Source organism: Pleurodeles waltl, chromosome 10 (genome assembly GCF_031143425.1).
Source record: "Pleurodeles waltl isolate 20211129_DDA chromosome 10, aPleWal1.hap1.20221129, whole genome shotgun sequence".
In the NCBI taxonomy this organism is placed as follows: domain Eukaryota; kingdom Metazoa; phylum Chordata; class Amphibia; order Caudata; family Salamandridae; genus Pleurodeles; species Pleurodeles waltl.
In genome coordinates, this window is record NC_090449.1 from 298,896,089 (window position 1) to 298,921,480 (window position 25,392).

The window sequence follows — 25,392 nt, forward strand, 5'->3', positions numbered from 1 at the left end:
TTCTGTAATGGAGAGTTTCCTCCAATAGAGACTGCGTCCTCTTCTCGCTGGGGAATGCCACTGCTTGTATAGAGTTTAATACTGCACCCAGAAACATGTTCTTTTAACGTGGTTCTGGTGATGACTTTTCTATGTTTAGGGAGAAACCCATAGAGTGTAGAGATTCCATCACTTCTAAATGTATTTTTTGCATTTTTGATAATGTGCTACTATTAACCAGCCGTCTAAGAAAGGATACACATGAATCCCTTTCCTCCTGAGGAGTGCAGCCACCACCACCAAATATTTTGTGAACACTCTTGGTGCTGATTGGATCCCAAAAGCTAAGACTCTGAATTGGTAATGTCTTTTGTTTACCACAAACCTTAGATATATTTTTTTCTGCGTTCATTGGGGTGTGTAAATAAGCACCCTTTAAACCTATAGTCTCCATGTTATTCCCTTGTTGAAGTTGAGGAATGACTCCCTGCAATATCACTTTGAATTTTTGAGTTTTCATGAATTTGTTCAAGTATCTGAGGTCTAGAATTGGACGAAGTGTACATCAAACTTCAAGATAAGGAAGTATGCTAAGTAATTTTGTTTGTTGATATTTTGTGTGGGCACAGTTTCTATGGCTTGCTCGTGTAACAACTCTTACTTCTTTTAAGAGGCGACTTTTAATTCCTTTGTATGAATTCTCTTTTTTGGTCCTCTTGTCGGCGGATATTTCACTAATTCTATGCAAAATCCATGCCTTATTATATTTAGGACCCATTTGTCAAAGGTCATTTTCCTCCACTTGTGGAGCTGAATTCTTCCTCCTGCAGGTGAACTGTGATGTAATTATTTGGTGTAGCTGTTTTTGTTTTTGATTGTTGTAGGAAGTTGGCTCTGTATGCACTATTTCAAAGTAAGGAATAGCATGCACAGAGTCCAAGGGTTCCCTTAGCGGTAAGATAGTGGCAAAAAGAGATAATTCTAGTGCTCTATTTTGCGGTAGTGTGGTCGAGCAGTAGGCTTATCAGAGGAGTAGTGTTAAGCATTTGTTGTACACACACAGGCAATAAATAAGGAACACACACTCAGAGACAATTCCAGGCTAATAGGTTTTTGTATAGAAAAATATATTTTCTTAGTTTATTTTAAGAACCACAAGTACAAGATTTACATGTAATACTTCAAATGAAAGGTATTGCAGGTAGATACTTTAGGAACTTTGAATTAGCAAAATAGCATATACAGTTTTCACATAAATGACATATAGCTATTTTAAAACTAGACAGTGCAATTTTCAACAGTTCCTGGGGGGAGTAAGAGTTTGTTAGTTTTTGCAGGTAAGTAAACCACCTACAGGATTCAAGTTTGGGTCCAAGGTAGCCCAGCGTTGGGGGTTCAGAGCAACCCCAAAGTTACCACACCAGCAGCTCCGAGCCGGTCAGGTGCAGAGGTCAAAGTGGTGCCCAAAACGCATAGGCTTCAATGGAGAAGGGGGTGCCCTGGTTCCAGTCTGCCAGCAGGTAAGTACCCGCGTCTTCGGAGGGCAGACCAGGGGGGGTTTTGTAGGGCACCGGGGGGGGGGGGGGGGGGGGACACAAGTCCACACAGAAAGTATACCCTCAGCGGCACAGGGGCGGCCAGGTGCAGTGTGCAAACAAGCGTTGGGTTCTCAATGGGAGACCAAGGGGTCTCTTCAGCGATGCAGGCAGGCAAGGGGGGGGCTCCTCGGGGTAGCCACCACCTGGGCAAGGGAGAGGGCCACCTGGGGGTCGCTCCTGCACTGGAGGTCGGATCCTTCAGGTCCTGGGGGCTGCGGATGCAGTGCCTTTACCAGGTGTCGGGTTTTTAAAGCAGGCAGTCGCAGTCAGGGGGAGCCTCGGGATTCCCTCTGCAGGAGTCGCTGTGGGGACTCAGGAGGGGTCAACTCTGGCTACTCACGGTCTCGCAGTCGCCGGGGAGTCCTCCCTGAAGTGATTGTTCTTCACAAGTCGAGCCGGGGGCATCGGGTGCAGAGTGCCAAGTCTCACGCTTCCGGCGGGAAACGCGTGTTGTTTCAAAGTTGCTTCTTTGTTGCAAAGTTGCAGTCTTTGGTGAACAGAGCCGCTGTCCTCAGGAGTTCTTGGTCCTTCTAGATGCAGGGCAGTCCTCTGAGGCTTCAGAGGTCGCTGGTCCCTGTGGAAAGCGTCGCTGGAGCAGTGTCTTTAGAAGTGGGGAGACAGGCCGGTAGAGCTGGGGCCAAAGCAGTTGGTGTCTCCGTCTTCTCTGCAGGTTTTTCAGCTCAGCAGTCTTCTTCTTAGGTTGCAGGAATCTGAGTTCCTAGGTTCTGGGGCGCCCCTAAATCCTGAATTTAGGGGTGTGTTTAGGTCTGGGGGGTTAGTAGCCAATGGCTACTAGCACTGAGGGTGGCTACGCCCTCTTTGTGCCTCCTCTCTGAGGGGAGGGGGCACATTCCTATCCCTATTGGGGGAATCCTCCATCTGCAAGATGGAGGATTTCTAAAAGTTAGAGTCACCTCAGCTCAGGACACTTGTTTTCTCATTATCTCCTCCGGCCTTGCCGCCAAAAGTGGGGCCATGGCCGGAGGGGGCGGGCAACTCCATTAGCTGGAGTGCCCTGTGGTGCTGTAACAAAGGGGGTGAGCCTTTGAGGCTCACCGCCAGGTGTTACAGTTCCTGCAGGGGGAGGTGATAAGCATCTCCACCCAGTACAGGCTTTGTTACTAGCCACAGAGTGACAAAGGCACTCTCTCCATGTGGCCAGCAACATGTCTGGTGTGTGGCAGGCTGCTAAAACCAGTCAGCCTACACGGGTAGTCGGTTAAGGTTTCAGGGGGCACCTCTAAGGTGCCCTCTGGGGTGTATGTTACAATAAAATGTACACTGGCATCAGTGTGCATTTATTGTGCTGAGAAGTTTGATACCAAACTTCACAGTTTTCAGTGTAGCCATTATGGTGCTGTGGAGTTCGTGCATGACAGACTCCCAGACCATATACTCTTATGGCTACCCTGCACTTACAATGTCTAAGGTTTTGCTTAGACACTGTAGGGGCATAGTGCTCATGCACCTATGCCCTCACCTATGGTATAGTGCACCCTGCCTTAGGGCTGTAAGGCCTGCTAGAGGGGTGACTTATCTATACCTGTAGGCAGTGTGAGGTTGGCACAGCACCCTGAGGGGAGTGCTATGTCGACTTAGTCGTTTTATCCCCACTAGCACACACAAGCTGGCAAGCAGTGTGTCTGTGCTGAGTGAGGGGTCCCCATGGTGGCATGAGATATGCTGCAGCCCTTAGAGACCTTCCCTGGCATCAGGGCCCTTGGTACCAGGGGTACCAGTTACAAGGGACTTACCTGAATACCAGTGTGTGCCAATTGTGGAAACAAAAGTACAGGTTAGGGAAAGAACACTGGTGCTGGGGCCTGGTTAGCAAGCCTCGGCACACTTTCAAATCAAAACTTAGCATCAGCAAAGGCAAAAAGTCAGGGGGTAGCCATGCCAAGGAGGCATTTCCTTACAATTGTTTTGACTAGTACTTCTATGCAGTCACATATTTGTTGCAGTTGAGCTTCCTCTTGCTGAACGGCCTCTGATTCTTGCTCTGCCTCTAAACGGTATTCCTCCCTTGTTGCTGGTACTGTCAATTTTGTTGCGAGGGTTGCGATTGTGAGCTCCCCTGGAAGCTCTGCTGGGTACTACCTGACTGAAAGGAACCTCTGGTTCTGGTCTTCTTGATGGAAATGAGCCCCTCGTAAAACTCCCCTGAAATTGCAATGCCCCCATTGACTTAGCGTTTCATTGTCTTTTAAAAAAAATGTTTTTTAGAAAAACATCCACCTGATTGCCAAATAACTGTTGGCCATTAAAGGGGGTGGTTATATCGGATTGAGCCTCTAGTTCGAAGCCTGAAACGTTTAACCAGGAGTGTTGTTTCAGTGTAACGCCCATCATGAGCTGTCGGCTTGAGGTGTCTGCAGCATCCAAGGAAGATTTAAGACAGGTGTTAGCAATATTTTTGCCATTCTCTACAAGATGAGTGGCTCTTTTTTTTTTTTTTTTAATTGCTCTGGAAGGTGTTTTAATAACTCACCCATTTCTTCTCAATGTTGGTAGGTAAGATGATTTAAGAGAGCATTAGATTTAGCAATGCACCACTGATTTACTGTGCTTCATTCTTTTTTTCTTCCCATAAAGGTCCATCATCTTGCTCTCTTTATCTGGGGGTGGCCGGTCGCAAAAGGGACATTTGCTCTTTCCTCGCAGTTTCTGTGATTGAGTCTGCAAGGACGGTTCCTTTTATGTAAGGAGAATACTTGGAGGAAAACGTATATTTTTTCTCCATTCTAGGAGTTAACCCTTTAGAAGGTGCTGGCTCCTTGAAAGCGTCTCTGCCCTGGTCAAGTTCACTTGCTAGCATGGGTAGATAATTATTTTTTTGTTTGTGTAGGTAGCAGTGTTTCTAAGAGGAACCAAGATTGCGGCTTGTCCTCCTCTAATTTTACACTGACTCAGTCTGCAGCATCTTTCATCGCCAGATTGCCTATCCCTATACCATTTGGTAGGGATGGTTTTGATGGATAGGACTTGACCTCTCCTTCAGGGGAGTCCCCCTCTAGGTCCTCCAACCGACTCTCCCCACATTCTCATTTTTCCAAAGGCTGTTAATAACTTTGGTCTTCCTCTTTATCATAAAAACCTCCTCCACCTGAGGCTCAGGTGTGTGAGGCGGTCAAAATTCTTCCACTTCAGGTTCTGAAAATTATTTCGTCATCAAAATCTTTTGTGATATCCAGAAAGCCTTTAGACAAATTATTTTTTTCTTTTGGATGAGCGATGCCATCTCCGCCTCAAGTCTCTTCCTCTTGTTTTCCATTTTGAGTGCCCGATCTTCAGGGCTAGTAGTTCTTAGTTGTCTTTTTAACCTTTTTGAACCCTCTTTCCCAGCCTGCTCTGACTGTGAGCTTCTAATATTCGTGTGAACATTGACTGATTTTCGTGGGGTTTGAGCATCTTTTGCCTTCCCCCTCTTTCAATGACTCCTGCTTCTTTGAGTTCTTATCTCCACCAGAAACCCCTACATGGGATCCAAGGGATTCTGAACCTGGGATCTGCCTGTGCTCGGCGAGAGTTGACACAGAGGCCCCCTTTTAGTGTTGAGAGTCTGATTTGTTTGACTTGAAGGAACTGTAGTGCGAGGATCTTATCTCTTCACAGCCCTTCTTCCGTGCTTTCTCTCCGATCTCCACATGTCTTGGTCACCCTCAGAGTTCTCTCTTTCGGTGCCCTCTGAGATATTATCCTCATGATTGCTTAACAGTCCAAGATCTTTAAAAAATGGCGTCGGTTTTTCTCTATGAATAGCGTGGTGTGCCAAGTCTGTCTCGGTCTCACCCTTAGCGTTTTCGGTGTAAATATGAGACAATCTTTACTCCGGTGGTCGATGGGAAGGCAAAGGGTGCACACCGGATGTTTGACCTTCTGGGTGTATTTATGGTGGCAATGTTTACAAAACTGAAATGGTGTGTTCTCCATTATGGCACTCGGGGAGCCCCCAGTCCGGGCATTCTCGATCTGTCAGTGTAAAAGTAAACTCATCAACGCTTCACTTCATCCACTTCACCGAACTGTTTTCTTTCAGTATTCTTGTACTTTATCCAACTCTTCTCCACGATCTTTTGCAATTCTTCCAATTCCTTATCCCGTTGAAGAAATCTCCTAGAGAACACCCAGACCTAAGGGCAGAGAAAAAGAATCTGGAGATGGTGAACTGGGAAGAAGACATCCAGAGAAAGTGTGACAATGTCACAAAGGACAGCAAATGGTAGGTCAGTCGATGCCCACAAACAAACAAAAGTAAAAGGAGAAGATGGACAAAATGTTAAAAGGAATAGTGGAAAATCCGGACTCACCCACTAGATGGCAGAATAACGCACAGCATGTGAATCCAGAAAAGATTCACGCTTTAAAATTATTACTGATTGTAGATCCTTCAGTGAAAATCTTTTGTCCCCTTCTGCGGTGCTAACCTGCGAGATATGGGAGGATCTCCTCCATCTCATCCCAGTGAGCCCGATGATATTTCACAAAGCCGGTTTCCCCATGAACTATACATGGCTACAAAATTAGCAGTGTTTGCAGCCTTGTAATATTTTTCTCTTTATTCTTAAATAATTAATCAGAAGGTATTTTAAGTTAACAGTAAGAAGGAAAATAAATTGACCCGCTATGCACGAATGGTGGATAGCATTGCAATAATCATTTAAGTGTGCACTTACGCTGTTTGTTATTTCCCTCCTACTCCATCAATACTAAATAGTTACGCATTGCACTTTGTGGATGAATAGTATTCAAAACTCACCTAACACAAATAAGACCAGATAAGGAAATGTGAACAAAAGATAGTGTATTTTAATAATATCAGAGAAACCCAACCCCACTAGGACTACTAAAACCACAGAAACTTAACTTCATCACAAGGACACTTTGTAAGAAAAATAGGAGGGGGAAATAATTGGACAGACAGCTTGCAGCAAAGTTAGTTTCTTTCTCCATCAATTTTCAGAGTGTAATGCTTCCAGTGACTCAAGCTGTAGCGATCTATCAGGGATGTGTTTTTTTTTTTTTTTTTTTCCTTCTCTCTCTCTCTCTCACTGAAAAAGCCAAAGGTTACAGGGATGTTAGGTTCTGAATTTACTTGCCCAAAATTCATCAGTTATAAAGTTCTTTCAAGCAACTATAACTCGCACCCCAAGGTATCTATAACTTGCACACTTGCCATGCAGTTAATGTTATTGCAAACGTTGCAGTGATATCAAAGATGCCATACAAGATCTTATCAATGACATATGTGAAGTAATTAGCTGTGCATGGCGAAGGCACGAGTTATAGTCATCTTAGGACCCGAGTTACACTCAGCCAATTGCAATGCTTCTTTTCGCATGCATATTCGTGAAAATTCGTTAATTTCATGATTAATAGCGACCAGAGATATACAAATATATTTGCCCTTTAATATCTCCTAAACTACTGAACAGATTTACATCAAATAACAAAAAACACAATCTGCGTACTGGCAGCTAGCTTTCTGCCAAATTTGGTGTTATTCCGTCCAGTGGTTTGGGCTGCAGACATATTGACAAGTCCTATGGGAATTAACATAGGAAACAACTTTGAGCCCCTTTTCTTGGCCCCCGGTTGACAGATCACCCCCAAACTTCCTACACACAACAAGAATCATCAGGCCACTTTAAAAAAAAAAATCATGAAGATTCGTCAAATGGTGCCAAAGATATAGGCAAGTCAAAAAACGCTTTTTCTATGGAAACATAGTCCTAACTAGAACTACCTTCTAACGACGGCTTGGGGAGAGGTCTGAGCTGACAGGGTAGTCTGTCTTCATACCCTAGTCTCTATACTTGTTATTCGAAACAGACTTCTCCGCATAGAGCTAATTTCCTCCCCACACCCTACTTGTATATCTGTCATCCTGGGAAGAGCTATGACCAAAGAGATAAAATTTTCACACTAATTTGCACATCGATCATTCAAGAGACAGGTTACAGGAAAGGGCCCAGCATCTCACCACAATCTACTATGTAGAATTATCATCCAAGAGAGATGTGTCCGCAAAAAAGGCAGCTTTTCTCCATAGCCTATTATGTAAACCTGCCAGCATGGGAAAAGAGATGAGCCAGGAGCCATGTTTTTCTCAAAGCTTACTACAGATACCTCTCACCCTGAGGAGATCAGTTAGCAGGTACGCCACTCTCTTCCCAAATACTATTGTGTACCGCTGATGCTATGGGGAGACGTCTCAACAGAGAGGCCACTCCTTACTCACACTATACTGCACATCCATGTCGTCTAAAATATAGGTCTTAGAGGAGGGGACAGTGTTTTACTACACACTACTGTGTATATCTGGCATCCTGGGGAAAGGTATCTTGGACAGGCAAATCTATTCCCACATCTTAATATACACGGTTATTGGAGACTCCAGTACCTCTCATACTTGCTGTCCTGGGGAGACATTGAGTCCAGTACCTTATACTTGCTATGCAATAGAGAGGTCTCACCTGTGAGGTGAGTACCTTCCACACTCTACTATACATAATGCTTAGCCTCGGGAAATGTGTGAGCGGTCTCTTCTTTCATCCTACTATACATAGTGTTCACCTTGATACAAGGTCTCAGTGGAGAGGCCAGTCTCTTCCCACTGACTACTATACACTGTTGTTCGGCTGTGGAGAGGTGTCAGTAAGATCACAGTGCTTCCTTATATTCTACTGTGCACTGTTATAATGTGAAAGGTCTTATTTAAGTCTTTTTCCCCACACCCTACAAATGAGGACTATAAAACATACTGTTATAAAGGAAAGTGTAAATTCTTCTTCTAAAAATAGTGTACGATCTAGTGAGACTCATGGGATTGTGAAATAGAGTGGGGTACACAAAATATTGATGCAAGGTGTTACTGGACAGACCATCTCTCCCCACGCTACTGTACACACTTGTATCCCTGAGCAGGGGTGCTACTGAAGAACTTAAGTCTCTCCTCCTACCCTACTGTGCACTACTTTCATACTGTTAAATGGTCTTATTGAAAAGGCCACTCTCCCCACACCCTAATAATGAGGGCTATAATGCGTAAGTACTGTAATTAAGGAAAGTGTATCTTTTTTCCCAGAACAAAAAAGTTATGATCTTGTGAGACGCTTGCAGATTCAGAAAAAAAAGAGTGCAGAGAAAATCTTTCTCAAGAAAGAGGTTTCAGCGCAGAAGTTTGTATGTTTGCATACACCCCCTATGACACAGAACTATTATGCATTAAATACAGTCTGAATGGTTGAGCCTGCAAGACACTCAAGGGAGATGGACAAATATATGAGTGAGAGGAGGAGTTAGTGTGCTCCCGCAAGAGTCTTGTAGATATCAGAATTAAAAAACAGGAAAAAATAATTATACCATGAAATAATCACAAAGTTGCAATAGACTGGCTTTCACAACAGCCTTTGTGTTTATAGTGTATAACGCTCAGTTACACATAGAACTGGATGCATTCCTTGATGTTATTAAGGAAGAACGTGGTCCCATCTGCAGTGATATGCACTTCATCTCGTCTCTAGACACCTGGAATATCAAGCCGGATATTATGATATGTAGAGCCCATGCCATGGTCATAAAGAAATGCAGAAACTGTTTTATTAACATGTTTAGTTCTAAAAATAGAAATCCCGTAAACTCTTGACCACTGCCATTTTTGTCTTCGAGATACATTAGAATATACAAAGGCAGTGTGAGGAAACAATTGTGGAAAGGTATTCATTTATATTTCAAGAACAATACCTGTGACTGTTCATAGGTCACATCCACCACAGTGCACTATTATCAGAATGCTCACAATCCAAAATGATATCAATGATGACAACTGAAGCCACTTCATACCTCTATGGCCAATCCAAGTTATGTCCAAGTTTGGAATCCAAGATACTTGTCAACACCATGATTAATAGCATAATCTCTAGCTTAGTAAAGGAAGCTGTGTCCCAAAATCCAGAGGTGAACTATGCTACCCTGAGAAGATGTCAGTCACAAGAGGAGTGCTCACAGAATGAGTAAGATCCAGGAGCTGGAAGTGAAACAAGTGTAATCTTTTTGACTTGTGCTCAGTAGACGCCATTTGACTTTTGATTAGAAGTGAGTGGTGTATTCAGTCACCTTCAAGACAGAGCGTCAGTTTCAGGTAAACAAAAATATAGTGTAATTTAGAGTTCACAGGTGGCCATGGATGTAGTTTTGTTTTAAGATGTATTTGTTTCTAAAGCATGGTTGATGTATACATCAAACCTTTTAATTTACTGTATATATTTTTGCATAGTGGGTGTCCTAAATATAATTAAACATATACTATAGTGTTTCTGCACTGAAAAGTGTGCACTAAGTGAATTGAATCATAGATGCAGCAAACTCAGAGAAAATAGGTTTGCATAAGGAGTGAATTGCTTACTAAACTGTTTAACACTGAGGTTTCACCCTGTATAGAGGTGTTTTGTAGAAAATACATGTTGAAATTAAACTGAAGAATTCATGGGCTATATAGGGTTCAATTTTAGAAAGCAAATATGCATTTGTTTCACTGACAGAAAAAGTCTTTGTAGAGGGATGGCTTTCTAATAAGTCATTCACATCCAGCATTTAAAATGTGGAGAGGTCTCAGTAGAAAGGCTATTTTGCTATTAATGGGCTTCACTAGTACTGCTTAACTTGTAGAGGAGTGTCAGGATAGATGTCTGCTCTTATAAGACTGAACTAGCCACTCTGTATGGATGCAGTTACTCTTTAATGAAACACTACCACAAGCAAACTGTACCCTGTTTCTATCTCATAGGAAAAGGCCTGGTGTCTGTCTAAAAACCTTCCACACTAACACTTTATTCTCTTCAAAGATACTGGTAGAGACCTTGCTGTTATGTAAATCCATTCATGCACCATATCGTCAGAAGAGACGTCTAATCTCGGGTGACTTACTTAAGCACTTTTACTCCCAATATATAACCTCCACAGACCTATTAGTAAAGACAGAAAGTTCTCATAAAAGTGAGCCAATCACTGTGTATACAACTTTATTAAAAACCTCTCATTTTAAATCAAACTTCACTATCCCTCATCTCCTGAATGGTAAAATTTAATTGCACAAGGCTAGTGTTTGACTGAGGCCTTTTACACACACCCTTTACTCTGTTCAAAGATATCAGAAGACATCCTGCTGTTTATAAAGTCATGTAACACAGTAGGATAGGCTCTCAATGGTCTTGTACACAAAACACGTGTTCTCTGTTGAGGTGTCACTTTGAGAGATTGCTGTTACAGAATAGTATGAGACAGGATCACCGTTTGATCAAACTTTACCATGCAGAATGTATAGCATGCTGAAATATAGTGCACAGCATCTACTTGCTCTGTCAAAGCTTCTACAGAGAATGTCTATTCTGCTCAGAGGAATTGGAGCAGATGGTCTTACTGTACAAAACTACACACACTATTAACTCATTCCAAACATCTTTACAGAGAGATGACTTTCTTAGTAAAGCCTCCCATACCTAGCAATCACCTTCAAGAGAGGTCTCCGAAAGGCTATGTTGCTTTAAAAAAAAAAAAAAAAAAAAAAAAAGGAGGTATTTAGCCTGTATACACAAGAAAAGGTGTCCCTCTCCTGAAACTGAACCATACAGAATCTGTGGATTGTTAAAGAGTGATAATAGAAGGTTTTGTGTAGATCCTTCTACATACATCCCTATCCTGTTATAGTACAATACAAAAAAGCATTCTTTTTCAAAATAATGGCTGCACATAAATTATATATTACAGTCATTCTACCATAACAACACCCACCAAAAATAATTTACTTTAAAAAAAAAAAACAGAGGTGCACTGAAAACAAAATAACAAAGGTAAAAGTAACATTATATGTAGATGTAGGTGAATTTCTCAGTGACAGTGTTAACATTTTGAACTATAACTTGAGCACCCAACATGCACTGGTTATGTCCTCACACAGGACACGTTCTATGACATCATTTATGACAACAATATTACACAAAATTATAAAGAAACAAATAGAAGAACCCACCACTGAGAATAACCACAAATTGATGAAATGTGTAGAATCAGATCTAATTACTCAAGATGAGTATGGATATCTAAAAATAGTTCATCCAGTAAAGCAAACTGCTTATTTTCTCCCTAAAGTGCATAGAAGTGTGGAAAACCAACCAGGTCGGATCATCGTCAACTTCACTGGATCGTTATTAGAGAACCGTTCAAATTTTGTGGATATTTATTCTTCCAGTACATAACTGCACTTCCATCATATCAAAGTGATTCAACTGTCTTTCTGAGTAAGATTCATGACATACACAAAATTATTTAATGGCAACAACTAACGTGGTATCATAGTATACATCTATCCAACACTGATGGTCTTAATGTCTATAAATACTTTCTTAGGGCTAGACCTCTGAGCTATATGGAACTTTCAGTCACACTACTGGAAAGGTTTGTATTTTGCCTGAATCACAATATCTTTCTTTTTCATGGGACTTGTTACTTGCAAAAGCAGGTAACAGCACTGGGGACGTCCTTTGCTCCAATGTGTGCCAATTTGATGGGGTGTGGAGAAGCAGATGTTGTATGAACAGTAAGGAATCGAAACGTGCTGAAGCGTATACAATTATGGACTCGTTTTATTGACAATTCATTATTATCTGAAAAGGGGATGTGAAAAGCTTGGAATTGTTTATTGCCTCCATAAGCAATAACGAGCATAATGTGATACTTATGTAAGTCAATAATACTTTATTTCAGTTTATAAAAAAACAAAATCAGTGCATACGTAAATAAGTTAAAATATCCTTTAATAAAATATTAAAAAACGACAATATGAAAGTGCATATTTAAGAAGCAACAAGAACACTACAGTGCAATCACATCATGGAGGTTGTAGCGCACAGATACAATATATCATGGTCCCAATCAAAACCTTTCAATCTCATTGTGCACTCTACTCAATCTTATTCTCCATGCCCAACATAGAAACCTTGATACAGTGAACACAATTTGCTTCTGTGAGTCATATTTAACGAGTCTATGCGTTTCCCAAAAATGGGCCCTGCCCATAAGTTTACAGAGTGCACAGTCCACCTTCTTTGTTGCACATCGCAGCCTGGGCAGACGAAGAGGAAATGCTCCTTCGTTTCCTGCAATAACAGGCAAAAATGGTACATGGATAGTAAAAGTCTTGCTTTATCCTGTGCTAATTAAGCTGAATCAATCCGTGTTTGGTCCCTGCTCCACAGACAGGAACTGAAATGATACTTGACATGCAGTGGCGACTTACCAGGCTTTATAGAGGAGTGCCACGCTGTCATAGGACTCTTACCATGGGGGGGGGGGGGGGGGGGGGGGGGGGGGGAGACTGCTTAGTTTAGGGCGGCAGCACCACAGAGTGTGGGTGACTGAGTCAGTCCCACACCAACTGGAAGCTGTTAGCCCGACTGTCTGCTAGCTAGCAGCACCTCACCCAAGCCTAGAAAGTAAAGGTGATTTGCGCCAGCCTAGAAACATGACACTCTTACTCCTCAGGGAAGTCATGGTGGACAGATCATACCCCTTTCTCTCAGTTACAGAAAGTTTCCCACATGCTAAGACAGACACAGAGATGCAAAGTAAGTTTCAATATTTATTGAAGCAATTGCATCTGATGATAAAAAGCATAAGCTGCGATTATTAGGCAAATTAAACATAGTACAATGATGACTGTGACCTTTAGAGTAAAGATTATAAACAGTCCTACCATATTGATAAAATCATAAGATCTAGATCTAGCGATTCCTAGATACACCCTGTCTAAATCTGAGGGCATAGTGGCATTAGCCCTGCTGCTTGTCCTCATCTATGGGAAGAACTCTGACCCCATACCTGAAAAGTGGCCAAGGGTCTGCCTTTTGTCTTCTAGCAATCCTCCCGGATGGCTGGAAAGGCAAGGCCAGGATCAGCAAAGCTCTCAACAAAATGGTGTACACTCTCAAACGGCCATGGCTGGAACGCCCTCCACTCGCCATAGGCCTATGCGGTGTTTTTTTATAACAAAATATGTTGTATTCTAAGAATAGGCCTGACATATGTCTAGGGTTGAGATTTGATTGCTAATACTACTAGGTTAAAATCATGGACAGAACAGGACACGCTTGAGCCGGACACAGAGTGAAATCTGTGCAAAGGACAGTTAAATGTAAAACACAAATAACTATGCCTTCTCAGAAAGGCAGCTGATTAAAATATAAAACCAGCCAACTTGAAAGTGAGTGGTGCTAAAATATAATACAATGAATAAACAAATAAAATGTGCATGAATGTAAAATAGCACAGGCTATGGGCATAGAGCTAAAATAAAGGTGCCCAAATGTAAGTGCTAAAAGGATAGCCAGGATACCCTCCTCATTGTGAGTAGAGGAGTGCAAGGCCCAAACAAAAAATGAACTAAACTAATGCCAACTAGCTAAAAGCACGCTAAAATATACGTAAAAAGAAATAAAAATATCCAAAATTGACAAGCAGACCAAATTGAATTATGTGGCCAAATTCAAAACAGGGGAATTTACGAATTCTTTATAAATAATTTCCAAATGCCAAACAAACAATAATCGTGATCCCACAGGAAATTTCCCAGCACATCAATGGAGACAGAATCCAGGAAAACCCACCATTCCCGCCAACAATAAAACCACAAGCTTGTCAGTTAACTAGTGGAAGGAGCACACATGATCCGTTGTCTCAGCCACAGTTCCGGCCGAGGGAGCAGCGTTTCACGCAGTTCCAGATATTGAAGCACCAGGAGTAACTAAATTCATGAAGGGTGGCTCATAGAAGGCATCCTGTAACTCTAATTTTATTGGATAAGTCCGGCAATGAACCCTCATCGAGAACATCATCAGAAGGTAAATACTGTAAGTAAGGCAAGACACTCCCTCCAGTGCATTTTCTAAGAGGTACCATAAGCAGAGAAAGACTGGTTGCATACAGTTAAGGACTGGTCAAAATGAGTGACCAATTCTTGTCTAGCCCTTCCAGGAATGATGCTCCGAAATACTGCATCATACGATCACAACAGTTGGGCTGGTGGAAGCTCCATTATTTCTCTTTGTAGAGATGGGGCAGCTGTTGCAAATCAAAAATAGCAACAGCAAGATATTGCCAATTAATGCCAATCATCAGAAATCCTCTAAATACCCTTGAAAAAAGTGAGTGGATGGCTGAAGGTATAGCTCCGTACGGAGTCTGGAAAGTGCTGACAAAACCAGATCCTACATCCTTAAAAAGAAGTGTACAATCCAAGCAGTGTTCGATGCATTAAAGATCCAACTGACCAATTCACTAAAATGTTTAGGTAAGTTTGTATTCAAAAGGAACTATATCTCTGCGACCGACCTTGCCACTTGCAGGTCATAGGTTTCACGGACTGATGTGAAGCAAAGTGTTTTTGGAACAAAAGCGCTTTTAGGCTGCTTAGCCTGTAAAAGTTTACATTTTAAGTAGCAATGAAAGGCCACAAATCTGCAACTTTCATCTCTGGTTTGGGGGGAGGAAAGGGGGGGAAATGGGTGAATGCATGCCAAGTATAATTTCGGTTTCTGCCTGTGGAGCAGGGCCCAACTGGACTCTCAGATTCGCTACCGCTAAGAAGGGCCTCTTTCTCGTCGTTGGGACATTTGTAATTAAAAGGGCAGTTCCCAGACCTTACAAGTGTAACTGTCTCCTAATTGTTCAAAACTACCTACGGGAAAAAAAAAAATTGACACAGAGTGAATTGAAATGTTTAAATAGGCAGAGGGATCACTCCATGTATTAACCACACTGAGGATGGTATTTTCAACCACAGTAAAACAGCAACTTCTCTAACTTTTCAATGTTAAGCATCATGTAACTAGCTCCCTTTTTGGCCATTATCTGTTGTTTCCATGTCAAGTTAAATGTGGCAAATGACTCCTTGGAGTTTGCGTGCTTCTAAGGCACAGCGCCATTTTTCAGAACTTGTAATGTTCAACTCAACCGCATAAAGGACCTAAGTTGACTTGGTCCATTGTGTAGAAAGTTACACGTCATAACAAATGTCAATTGCAAAAGACCCAATGTTATTTAATGTGAAAATGCGGTTGGATAATGTGATCATACCATTATTGACAACAGCTAGAGTTTTCTCCAAATTCTCCTCATCCGTTTGCCTTAAACGAGATTTGCGAAACCTTCCAAATTTCATTATACATTGCATTTAAGAAATGTTTTGAGCGTGGTTTTCTGAGACCTATCAAATCTTATAAATCTACATTTTCAGAAAGGAAATAAAGATGTAATTTTACAGCTGTTATTGTGGCAGATTTTACCCACTGTTGGCAACGTTTACCCACGCTGTAAGTAGTAATGATACCAGAGTGTTGTGTGATGACATAACAAAAGTCTGTCTGCTCACTCTAAAATCCCATGTGGAATGAACAAAACATGCATTTAAGTCAGCTGGCTTGGGACCTGAAACTGATGCATTAAAAGGTACTCCTCTGAATCCAACCGTTGAGCGGTTTCTCAGTGACATTTAGAATCTTTTGCTAAATATCAAATTTAGCTGGTGCGGGAATCCTGAGCCCATTTATTTCTTTTACTTTTGCTAACCCTAGGCAAGTTGTTTGTTGTCTGGTGTCATTGAAAAAGATAATTTGTAATGGAATAAGGCAACTCTAAATAAAGCTTCAGTGCCTCGTATTTGCCAATCTTTCATTCCCCAAACACTCTTCAAGTCAATCGACTTCTTCCAATATTCATAGCATTCTATAGCCACCCGGGAAACAATGAAATCCAAATAAATTAATTTACTGTCAGTTAGCAATATCTTCCTTGCTTTTGAAGGAGGTAATCTGAAATAAAAGGACTCAGCATTTTAACATCATGCCCAATAAAATAAGAAAACTGTCCCACATATGTTTTAGAACTCCCTGCTGGTGGAGTCGGACAATGCTCCCACCTGTGCATAATTATAAATTACTTTTGGGTTACCAGCTTGGTGTAGAAAATATTGCCCATAATGGTAGTACCATAATTTGCAGTGTTCATTTATACATTTTCACTTTCAAATACACTATAATATTCAAGCTCAGAAAGCATAGAATCAACTGTTTTTACATTGCTGTCATCAGAAACAACCACAGGTGTAGTAATGTCATTCATAGATACTTTAAAAACATATGGAATTTGAATAATTTCTGTAGGGCTGAAGATATCAAACTGTATTTATCCCAAACAATCCTATCAGGAACTGGAATGCCTGAAATGTTCACAAGGAACAAGTCTCTTCGGACTTTGTGTGAGGAGAAATAACGCTTTAAAACCTCATCCACCAGTTTAACAGCAGAGCATTGAGGAAGATATTAACCATGTATCAACATAAAGAAAACAATGACAAAACTAATCCAAAGAAGAAAGGCAAGCAAAGTCAGAAGTAACCACAGATAATACCATGGACAAACCAAATAGTTATGCCTAAGCCAACTAAAAAGCTAACATGCTTTTGATACAGGTACTGTAGATAATGCTGTAGAGTTAAAGAGAAATCGTCAATGTTGGCAAAATAACCAGAAGCAGTTTCTGCAAAAACTGGAGCCAGTGGGGGTGAGAGTGAACTGGTACAGGTATCCAAAAGTGAGTCAAACAATTCCACAATATTGTATTATGTCAGAAAGTTGCAAAGTTAAATTCAGGACTTTTTTTTGTCATTGAAGTTATAACAAGAATCAACAGAAATTAATTCTCCATGCTCCCTACGCTGGGGGAAATAATTTCAGCATTGCCTGAAGAGGTAAGTCATGGATGGTAGTGAGAGGGGTATGGGAACTACCTAGGAATCCTTGCAGTCTTACTGTGCTGGATCTTCCACATGATGCAATTTGATGTTGCCAACTGAAGCAAAATGGTTTTCCTTAGAACCAGGGAGTGATGGTAGTATAATAGTTCTGGAACGGTGTCTTCACAGGACTGGAACCAGTGCTCAGTAGCATGAGCCAAACTCCTTCACAAGTGTCTTTCACAGATTAGATCACCAAGTTTAGCAATCCAGGCTGTGGATGGCAGCAAATCTCTCATTCCCAAGGTTGCAGCATGTGCTGATGAATTTTCATCACTGAACTCTGTAATTCCTACAATACAGGGACACGTTTATTTATGGTGAATGATGTTTCTGCCACCACCGAGCCAGGGACCTCAAGAACAGGGATGTATATGGATATTCCAAACAGGACTTCATAGGGGGTACGCCCTCCCAAAGACCTTCTAGGAAGATTACTTAGTGCTCTCTGGACTCTATACATGTGGCTAGGTGTTAAGGATTGCTTTAAGTCTCAGTTCTTCCACTCCACAATAGAAGTTCCCTCAGGATAATGAGAGGAATAATGCACCCCAACACCCATCATTGCCATGGTGTCCCTGAACACCCTGGCCCGAGTGGAATGCTGCAACTGAATGTGTCCTGATAAAGACTTGCAAATCTTTAACAAAAGATCGAGCATCAGCCAATCTTTGTAGCCATAGAAATCAAAAGCATGAATCAACAGCAACAAGAACATATTTGTAAGCACCAACTGGTTAAAGGGGACCACAATGGTCCAGGTACACACTGAAATGGTTTGTTGGAAATTAAGAGGGGTGTCTGCAGTGGGAATTTTACGGTGCACCCTTTAATTTGTTTCACAACTAAGGACACATGGCTTAGCCTGTTTGTGTAGACCAGGCCACCAATAGTGTTTCTGCAAAAGTGAGACGGTAGCCACCACACCAGTATGGGTAGAAATAACCCCTTCATGTGCTGCTTTGATCACACCTAGTCTGTGGTCTTGGTTGGGGATAACATTGTAGTGGCGACTCTTGTTATAGTAACAAGACTGCCAGATTTGGGCGGCAGCACCACCGAGCAGAGGGGACAGAGTTTGATTTTGCGCCTTGAGACAGCTGCCAGCCTAAACCTTCCGGCCAGCTAGCTACTAGTACGCAAGAGTAAAGGTGATTTCTGTCAGCCCTTTTCATGACATTTGGATTTCTCAGCGAAACTGTGGTGGAACAGATCTTGCCCCTTTCTCTCAGTCACATGTCTCACACATACAAGGTCAAACAGAAGCAGAACTAAGTTTAATATATTTTATTGAATCAAGTGCATTCTATGTAAAAAGGCACGTATTGCAATTATGAGGATGATAAAACATAATAAAAAGCAAAGCAGTGACAAAGAAAGTGAAACACAGGAAAAGTCCCACCATTCTGTCACAATAATGGTTCTAGATTCCCTACCTGCACTACTAATATTCTACACAACAGCATGGCATAAGCTACCCGGTAGAACCCCATACCTGTGATTGTAGATAGAGAAGAGGTCTGTTGGTCTACTGTGAATCCTTCCACCTTTTATGGAGAGACTGCATCAGCTCTAAACAGAAACTTCCAAAGGCGACGTACAGTGTACGATGGCAACTGGGTGGAATTCCAATCTATTGTGTAAGGGGCAGTGAGGTGTTTTATAATAAAACATCTGGTGTTCTGAGAAAACTGCCCAAATAAAATGTATATGTATGTATAAGGGCACAGGCTACAGACCTAGAGCTAAAATAAGAATGCCAAAAGGTACTACAAGGGACTCACAACTAGGCAACAAATGTTAAACAAGCCAAGCCATTTTTAGTTAACAGAGTGCTAGCACATGTTCTCGCAGCCTTGACTAATAAAAATGGCAGTAAAAGCAGGACCAGTGTAATGAATATGAGTGACCATTCGAGTTGTTTTTATTAAGAGTAGAAGGACTATTGCACTGTGTCACTTTAAAGGGAATGTCTACATTTAAGGACCTGATGGCCCAGTTGAAGGCAAAAATCCTCTGTCGTCTTCTTGCACGTTTTCGCATGCTGCACTTTGTGGTGGAGGCTGGCTGAGCAAATAAAGAAACTTTTTGGTATTAAGTGGATTGTTGTGCTACTTCTCTTTTCGGAGAAAAAAAAACCCTCTGGGGGTGGGTCTGTGCACAAATTCCCTCCGTCCACCAAACTGCGGCACTTGCTCAGTTGTGGGAACCCTATGTATACAAACAAACTCCGCAAATGCAAGAGAAAGCATGGGCACTCCTGATTTCTTCTTTATTAAGTGCCAAACACCCAAAGTGTTTTGACAACAGCCGTTGTCTTGTTTATTGTATAATACATCCAAACAGACTGAAGAATAACTTTACAATGGGCTAATAAAGCTCCCTCTGCCTGAAAGGAAGGAAAACGGAAATCTTAGAAGTAGGTAGGACTGTCACCCATAGCCAGAAATTTTGAATGGTCTCCTCTCTAAGAGCTCCTTTAATCAACTTTCAGGAAGTTAAAAAAAAATAATAATAATTATGGTTTATCTTCGAGAAATTCTAGGTTAACCTCTTTTACTCATCACAAATGCAACAATAAAAGGTGTCTCCTTTCAGTTTTCCATATAATGTAATATCCTCGATTACTGTCCAATGCAGAAAGTGACTGCAAATTGACATTGTTAGACTTGGCATCCTTGGCGTGGTCTCCCAGGTTGTTGATGTGTGCTGGACGCTGTTTTTGCTGTTTTTGTTACTCTGGGCACTTTAACCCTGCTATCTAGTGCTAAAGTGCAAGTGCTCCTATGTAAAATGTATGTGTATTAGACTTTTCATGACTGGCATATTTGATTTATTGGTAAGTCCCTAGTACAGTGCACTAGAGGTGTCGAGGGCCTGTGAATCAAATGCTACTATGCAGTGCTGGTTGTGCCACCCACATCAGAAGCCTTGTAACTGTGGCTCAGACCTGCCACTGCAGTGTCTGTGTGTGCAGTTTTAAACTGCCAATTCGACTTGGCAAGGGTACCCACTTGCCAAGCCTAACCCTTCCCTTTTTAAACATGTAAGGCACCCCTAAGTAGGCCCTAGGTAGGCCCCTGGGCAGGGTTCAGTGTATGTTAAAGGTAGGACATGTGTTTTACAGGTCCTCACAGTGAAATGCTGCCAAATTTGGTTTTCACTGTTGCAAGGCCTATTTCTCTCATAGGTTAACATGAGGGGTGCCTTTAAATATTATTAAAGTGCAGATTCCATTTGGGAGCAGATAGAAATTTGGTGTTTAGGGTTTCTGTATTCAATTTAAAAATACATATTTTAGTAAAGTTTGTTTCTTGATATTTTTTTTTTTTGTAAATGCCACTTTTAGAAAGTAGACATTTTCTTGCTTAAACCATTCTGTGACTTTGCTCTTTTGTGGATTCCCTGTCTGGGTCAGTTTGACAGTTGGGCTGTTTGCACCTCTCCTCTAGACAGTGACACAGAGGGTTCTGGGGAGTAGCCTGCATATCCTGATGGGTCATCTGAGCTGAGGGGAGGAGTGGTCACTTACACCTGAAAGGGCTATGCCTGCCCTTACACAATGCAGTCTCCAACCCTCTGATGTGTGTCTGGGGCCTCGCCTGGGCATGGGAGGATCTTGAAAATGAACAGACTTCTCTTTGAAGTAGCTCTACTTCAGAGGCAGAAAGGGGTACAAGAAGAGCACCCAAAACCCCTGAAAATGTAACCTCTTTCCAGGAGAAGAGCTAAAGAGAAGTGCTGCCCCTGCCTGTGATTTGGTGGGCTATCCTGCAGTTGCTGCTTCTGCCTGTGAAAGGGGACAAAGACTGAACTTTGATGTACATTTCTGCCTGAGAAGACTCTCTAAGGGATAGGACTAAGCTTGCTTCCTGTTGTTGAAGTCTCAGGGACAACAAAGACTTCTCCCTGCCAGCATTTGGGCTTTCTGCTGAGATTCCTGCCTGTCAAGTTGTGCCCTAACCTTTCTCTGGGCCCTTGAAATGTGCATCTGGTGGAAAACGACAGAAAGCCACATAAAGACTGTCGTGTGGAGAAACTTTTGATGCACCACCCGCCTTGTGGCTGATAAATGATGCACCGCTGGCCTCGCAGCTAAAATCAACGTTCCACCTGCATCACGGCTGGAAGATCAACGAAACACGGCTGGAGAAACAACGTGCAAAACCCGCAGCCGCTGCTGTTAATGACGTAAGACCCCACGTAGCGTGGTTGCTTGACACTGTGCAATCGGATTTCAACACATCGCTGGGCATGGAAAATCAACACAAAGCCTGCCCAGACCCGAGGTGCCCATCCGGAATCGATGCATCACTCTTTTGCAGGAGAGAAAAAACCGACGCACGCCGACCCGACCTAAAATTAGGTCATAGAAAATAGAAACAGCGTATTAAATTTAAATTAATAGTCATACTGCCTTATAGTTCTGTTAATCAACTGCTTTCTTTTCTCTTTTTCAAAATGCCCTCACTATATTAACTTGCTCGATATACAAATGTTTGAGTCCAGTATTAATGTCTTCTACCAGCATCCAGAAGGTGGGCTGCACCAACTTGAACATTCTAATTCGGCGAAAGCTCATGTTGATACTGTGCATTCTGCTCCTGACTCACAGGGGTTGGTAATGAACCAGACTACTCTGTACACACAGGTGATGAGAAATTCATTCTATATGTCCAAGTTACTTACGACTTCAGGTTGTGGTCGCGCACAAGACACCACAGACAAACCCAATGCGGAGCCAGGACCGACATCATGTGGTGACAGTCCTCGCACGGCTTGAAACCAGTCATCGGGGACAAGCTTGACGCACCAATATTCTCACCAAAACTCAACAAAACAGTCAATGGGCAAAGAGAGACCAGGGTAGCTCTTCTCCGTATCAGCGTGTGGCACGGAAAGAAAAGAACTGCCATCGGGGCACAAAGGTACCATCTATATACTACTCCCGACGTCATCACGGTGCCTATGACGCCTGTGGAGTCAACAGACTCCACCTACCAACGTGCAAGGGTATTGCTCAAAAATAAAAACTCCAGATCCAGTTTGACGCCTGGGGGAAATTCTAAGGTAAGGAATCTGCAACTAGAAGTCTCCATCAAATAAGGAGTGTTGTCATGCATGAAATGCAAATATTATGCCATACAAGAAAGCCTAAAATCCGTACTATAATGAAAATCTTCTGCCTCCTGGCCAATCAGAAGGTTGCCTCCACCAAGTTGTCAATTAAAAGTATTTGGAAACTCCAGCTGGTACAAAATAGAACAGCTATGCTTTTTCCTAGTCTAGAAATGTATGGTCACTTAAAGCAAGCAGAAAACTTGGTTCATTGGCTCTGTTGCCAAACACTTTGGCGGTAAAGCGGTCTGTGTCATGAACAAGTCTAAATGACACAAACACTAATCCTCACAAACCCAAGAACCCAGTTTCAGAGGTGTAGTTCAATAAAAGAACTTTAGTTAATTAGAGTAAATCCAAGTATGTATTTATCACAGACAAACGCACACAAAAAAGAGGGCTAAAGTACTATCACAAAAAGTATGAATTACCCAATCGATCAATTCGAGTTAGCACACCATGTTGTGATTAGTAATGACGCATGATGTTCCATTCTATGCCCTAGCCGATTCTAGTATCTCTACATTACCTGACATCATCTAACAGTACCATGATGGCATAAAGTGGCAAAATAAAACACAAACTACTTAAAGGCTTACACGTTTAGCAACACTTGTCATGATTTAATGACTTCAATCCTTGTTGCAATGTGGCTATTAAAAGCCTGAATCGTAACCCAAAATTTAGACATGTGTAGTCACTGCACTGCAAACCAAATAAAATCATCACTTTGACCACTGAATGAACTTGGCCTTAATGGGAACAGATTTGTTAAAAACATTTTCATTTCAAACACAGAATATGTAGTCAACTTAAGAAAAAGATCGATGTTTAGGGTATATTTGTTGTGCACAGATAGATGGTGCTTGTGAAAAGCTATTCCTTCCTAGCAATAGAAATTAACATACGCAAACTATCTGCTGTGTAAAGAGCAGAATCTTGCTCCGTGATGCACTGCGCTGCTTGTTTGGTTCCAGCTGTTCAGTGTCGGTGCACCTTACTCTAAAGGTTCTAAACGTAATGCACAACTGAGCAAGATGCTGATCTTTATAAAGTAGGTAGCAGATAGGTGGAGACCCTGACTTCTGGTTTTAAACTAGAATGACTTAAGTCTGTATTGGTAACAGTCAGCCTGTCTTTTTTAATTTGTCCCAAGAAGACCTAGAATTGCTAAGGTCGAAATGTGTCGACTGGTTACAGAGGGTTCCACAATAAATTAAATGAGTTGACCAATTTGGTTGAATTCTAAGAAGAAGGAATAAATGACATTTTGTTTTGATTCTCTGGCCTGACTGCCTCTCTAGTGGATCATTGCATAACCTTAGTATTTTAACACCTCTACTGGAAACACAATTCAGAGAAGACAAGATACAATGGATTTCTTTAATTATGTATATGTGTGTTTTGTACTATGTAAAATTGAGCATATGTGTGTCTTTAGGGATTGTGGAATCATTTGGTATAAAGAATATTGGCAATACCAAAATATTTTTTGCATTAACTGTAGTGAATGAACTTGATTAAATCATGTTTCAATGAGAATTGGATGTCGCATTGTATTTATTTGAGTTAGAATTGATCCCCATTATATACCACATCTTTATTTTTTGTTCCAAGGTAGCACAAGCATTCATGGGCTCAAATTGCAAAATAAACAAGACTAACCTGCTCGGATCAAATTTGTTTAACAGACAAGTGTAACTGAAATCAAAGCCTTTCTAAAGAAGAAGTATAGCTAAAATGTTTTTCTTTGAGAAATAGTGACTTCATGGATTAATCATTCATTCAAGAAATTAACAAAGACACCAGACTAAAGAAAACAGGCATCAGCTAAGAGGTCCCAAATAAGCCATGCATCCCTCCATAGCGGAAGAGTTGAGAAATGTCAAAGACCAGAATTAACAAAGGAATCAACGCAGCCTGTGCTCTACCAGTGGAGAAAAGCAAACAGAAATGCTAAAATACATACAAATGAGAATCAAACAAGAACGAAAAAACAAATTCTTACCTTGTTCATTGCTCCTGTCTGGGTTGCAGTCAAGCCTGTATGGCTTGTCATCTGTGTAGATCCTTGAGTTAGAGTTTCTGCCAGTACACTGGTAGTGTTACTCTGAATAGCAGAGCCAGAATACTGCATTGCTGCTCCTCTACCTCGTCCAGCTGCCCCCAGCGATCCATTTATAACTTGCCCAGGCTGTGCCTGATTCATTAAAGCATGTCCCGAGTTGCTGTTAAGTAAACCTTGGTGGGTCGTGTTAAAGCTTGGGTTCATACACAGCCCAGTGCCAGTCTGGGATGCTGCAGGGCTGCTCGACACCATGCCACCCTGTTTTTGCACCAGTGGTGCTTGTGTGGTGCTCACAGCACTACTTGAAGCCTGCTTTGAAAGACTTGATGCCGCACTGGAAAGTGCCTGGTTTAATGGGATCTTGCTCATGGCACCTAAGCTGCCGATGTTAGTACTGTTCTGCTGCCCTTGGACGGGTACAGTCATGCCCTGCTGGACAGGGCTATTGGAGTTCACACTTCTGAGGCCAGTGTTCAAATTTGAGCTAGTGCCCTGCAAAAGCTTTGTAAGTTGTTCATGTTTAGTGACTGCATCCTGGCCAGGGTTCACACTGCTGTTCAAAAGACCCAACTCTGGGCCATTGCGTATAAGCTCGTCTGGGAGATCATTTTCCAAATCGAAGAATGACCCAAAATCTAGGAATGAAATCAAAATAAAACAGAGTTAGAGCAGAGAGAGAGAGAGAGAGATGAGCAGAAAAGACCATAACACAGGATGTGCAATGTTCCTTAATCATCAGCGTCACACCATTAACTATATTCCCTTAAGGTGCCCGGATATTG

General features: G+C 41.8%; 1 protein-coding gene across 1 annotated transcript in view; it reads right to left on the reverse strand.

Moving 5' to 3' along the window:
• Positions 1-25,392, reverse strand: part of CREBBP (CREB binding protein) — a 1,321,122-nt gene that overhangs the window by 1,189,790 nt on the left and 105,940 nt on the right. The window contains exon 2 of the mRNA XM_069210450.1: positions 24,551-25,245. Coding sequence (XP_069066551.1) covers positions 24,551-25,245 — 695 coding nt within the window. The remainder of the gene's footprint in view (positions 1-24,550; positions 25,246-25,392) is intronic.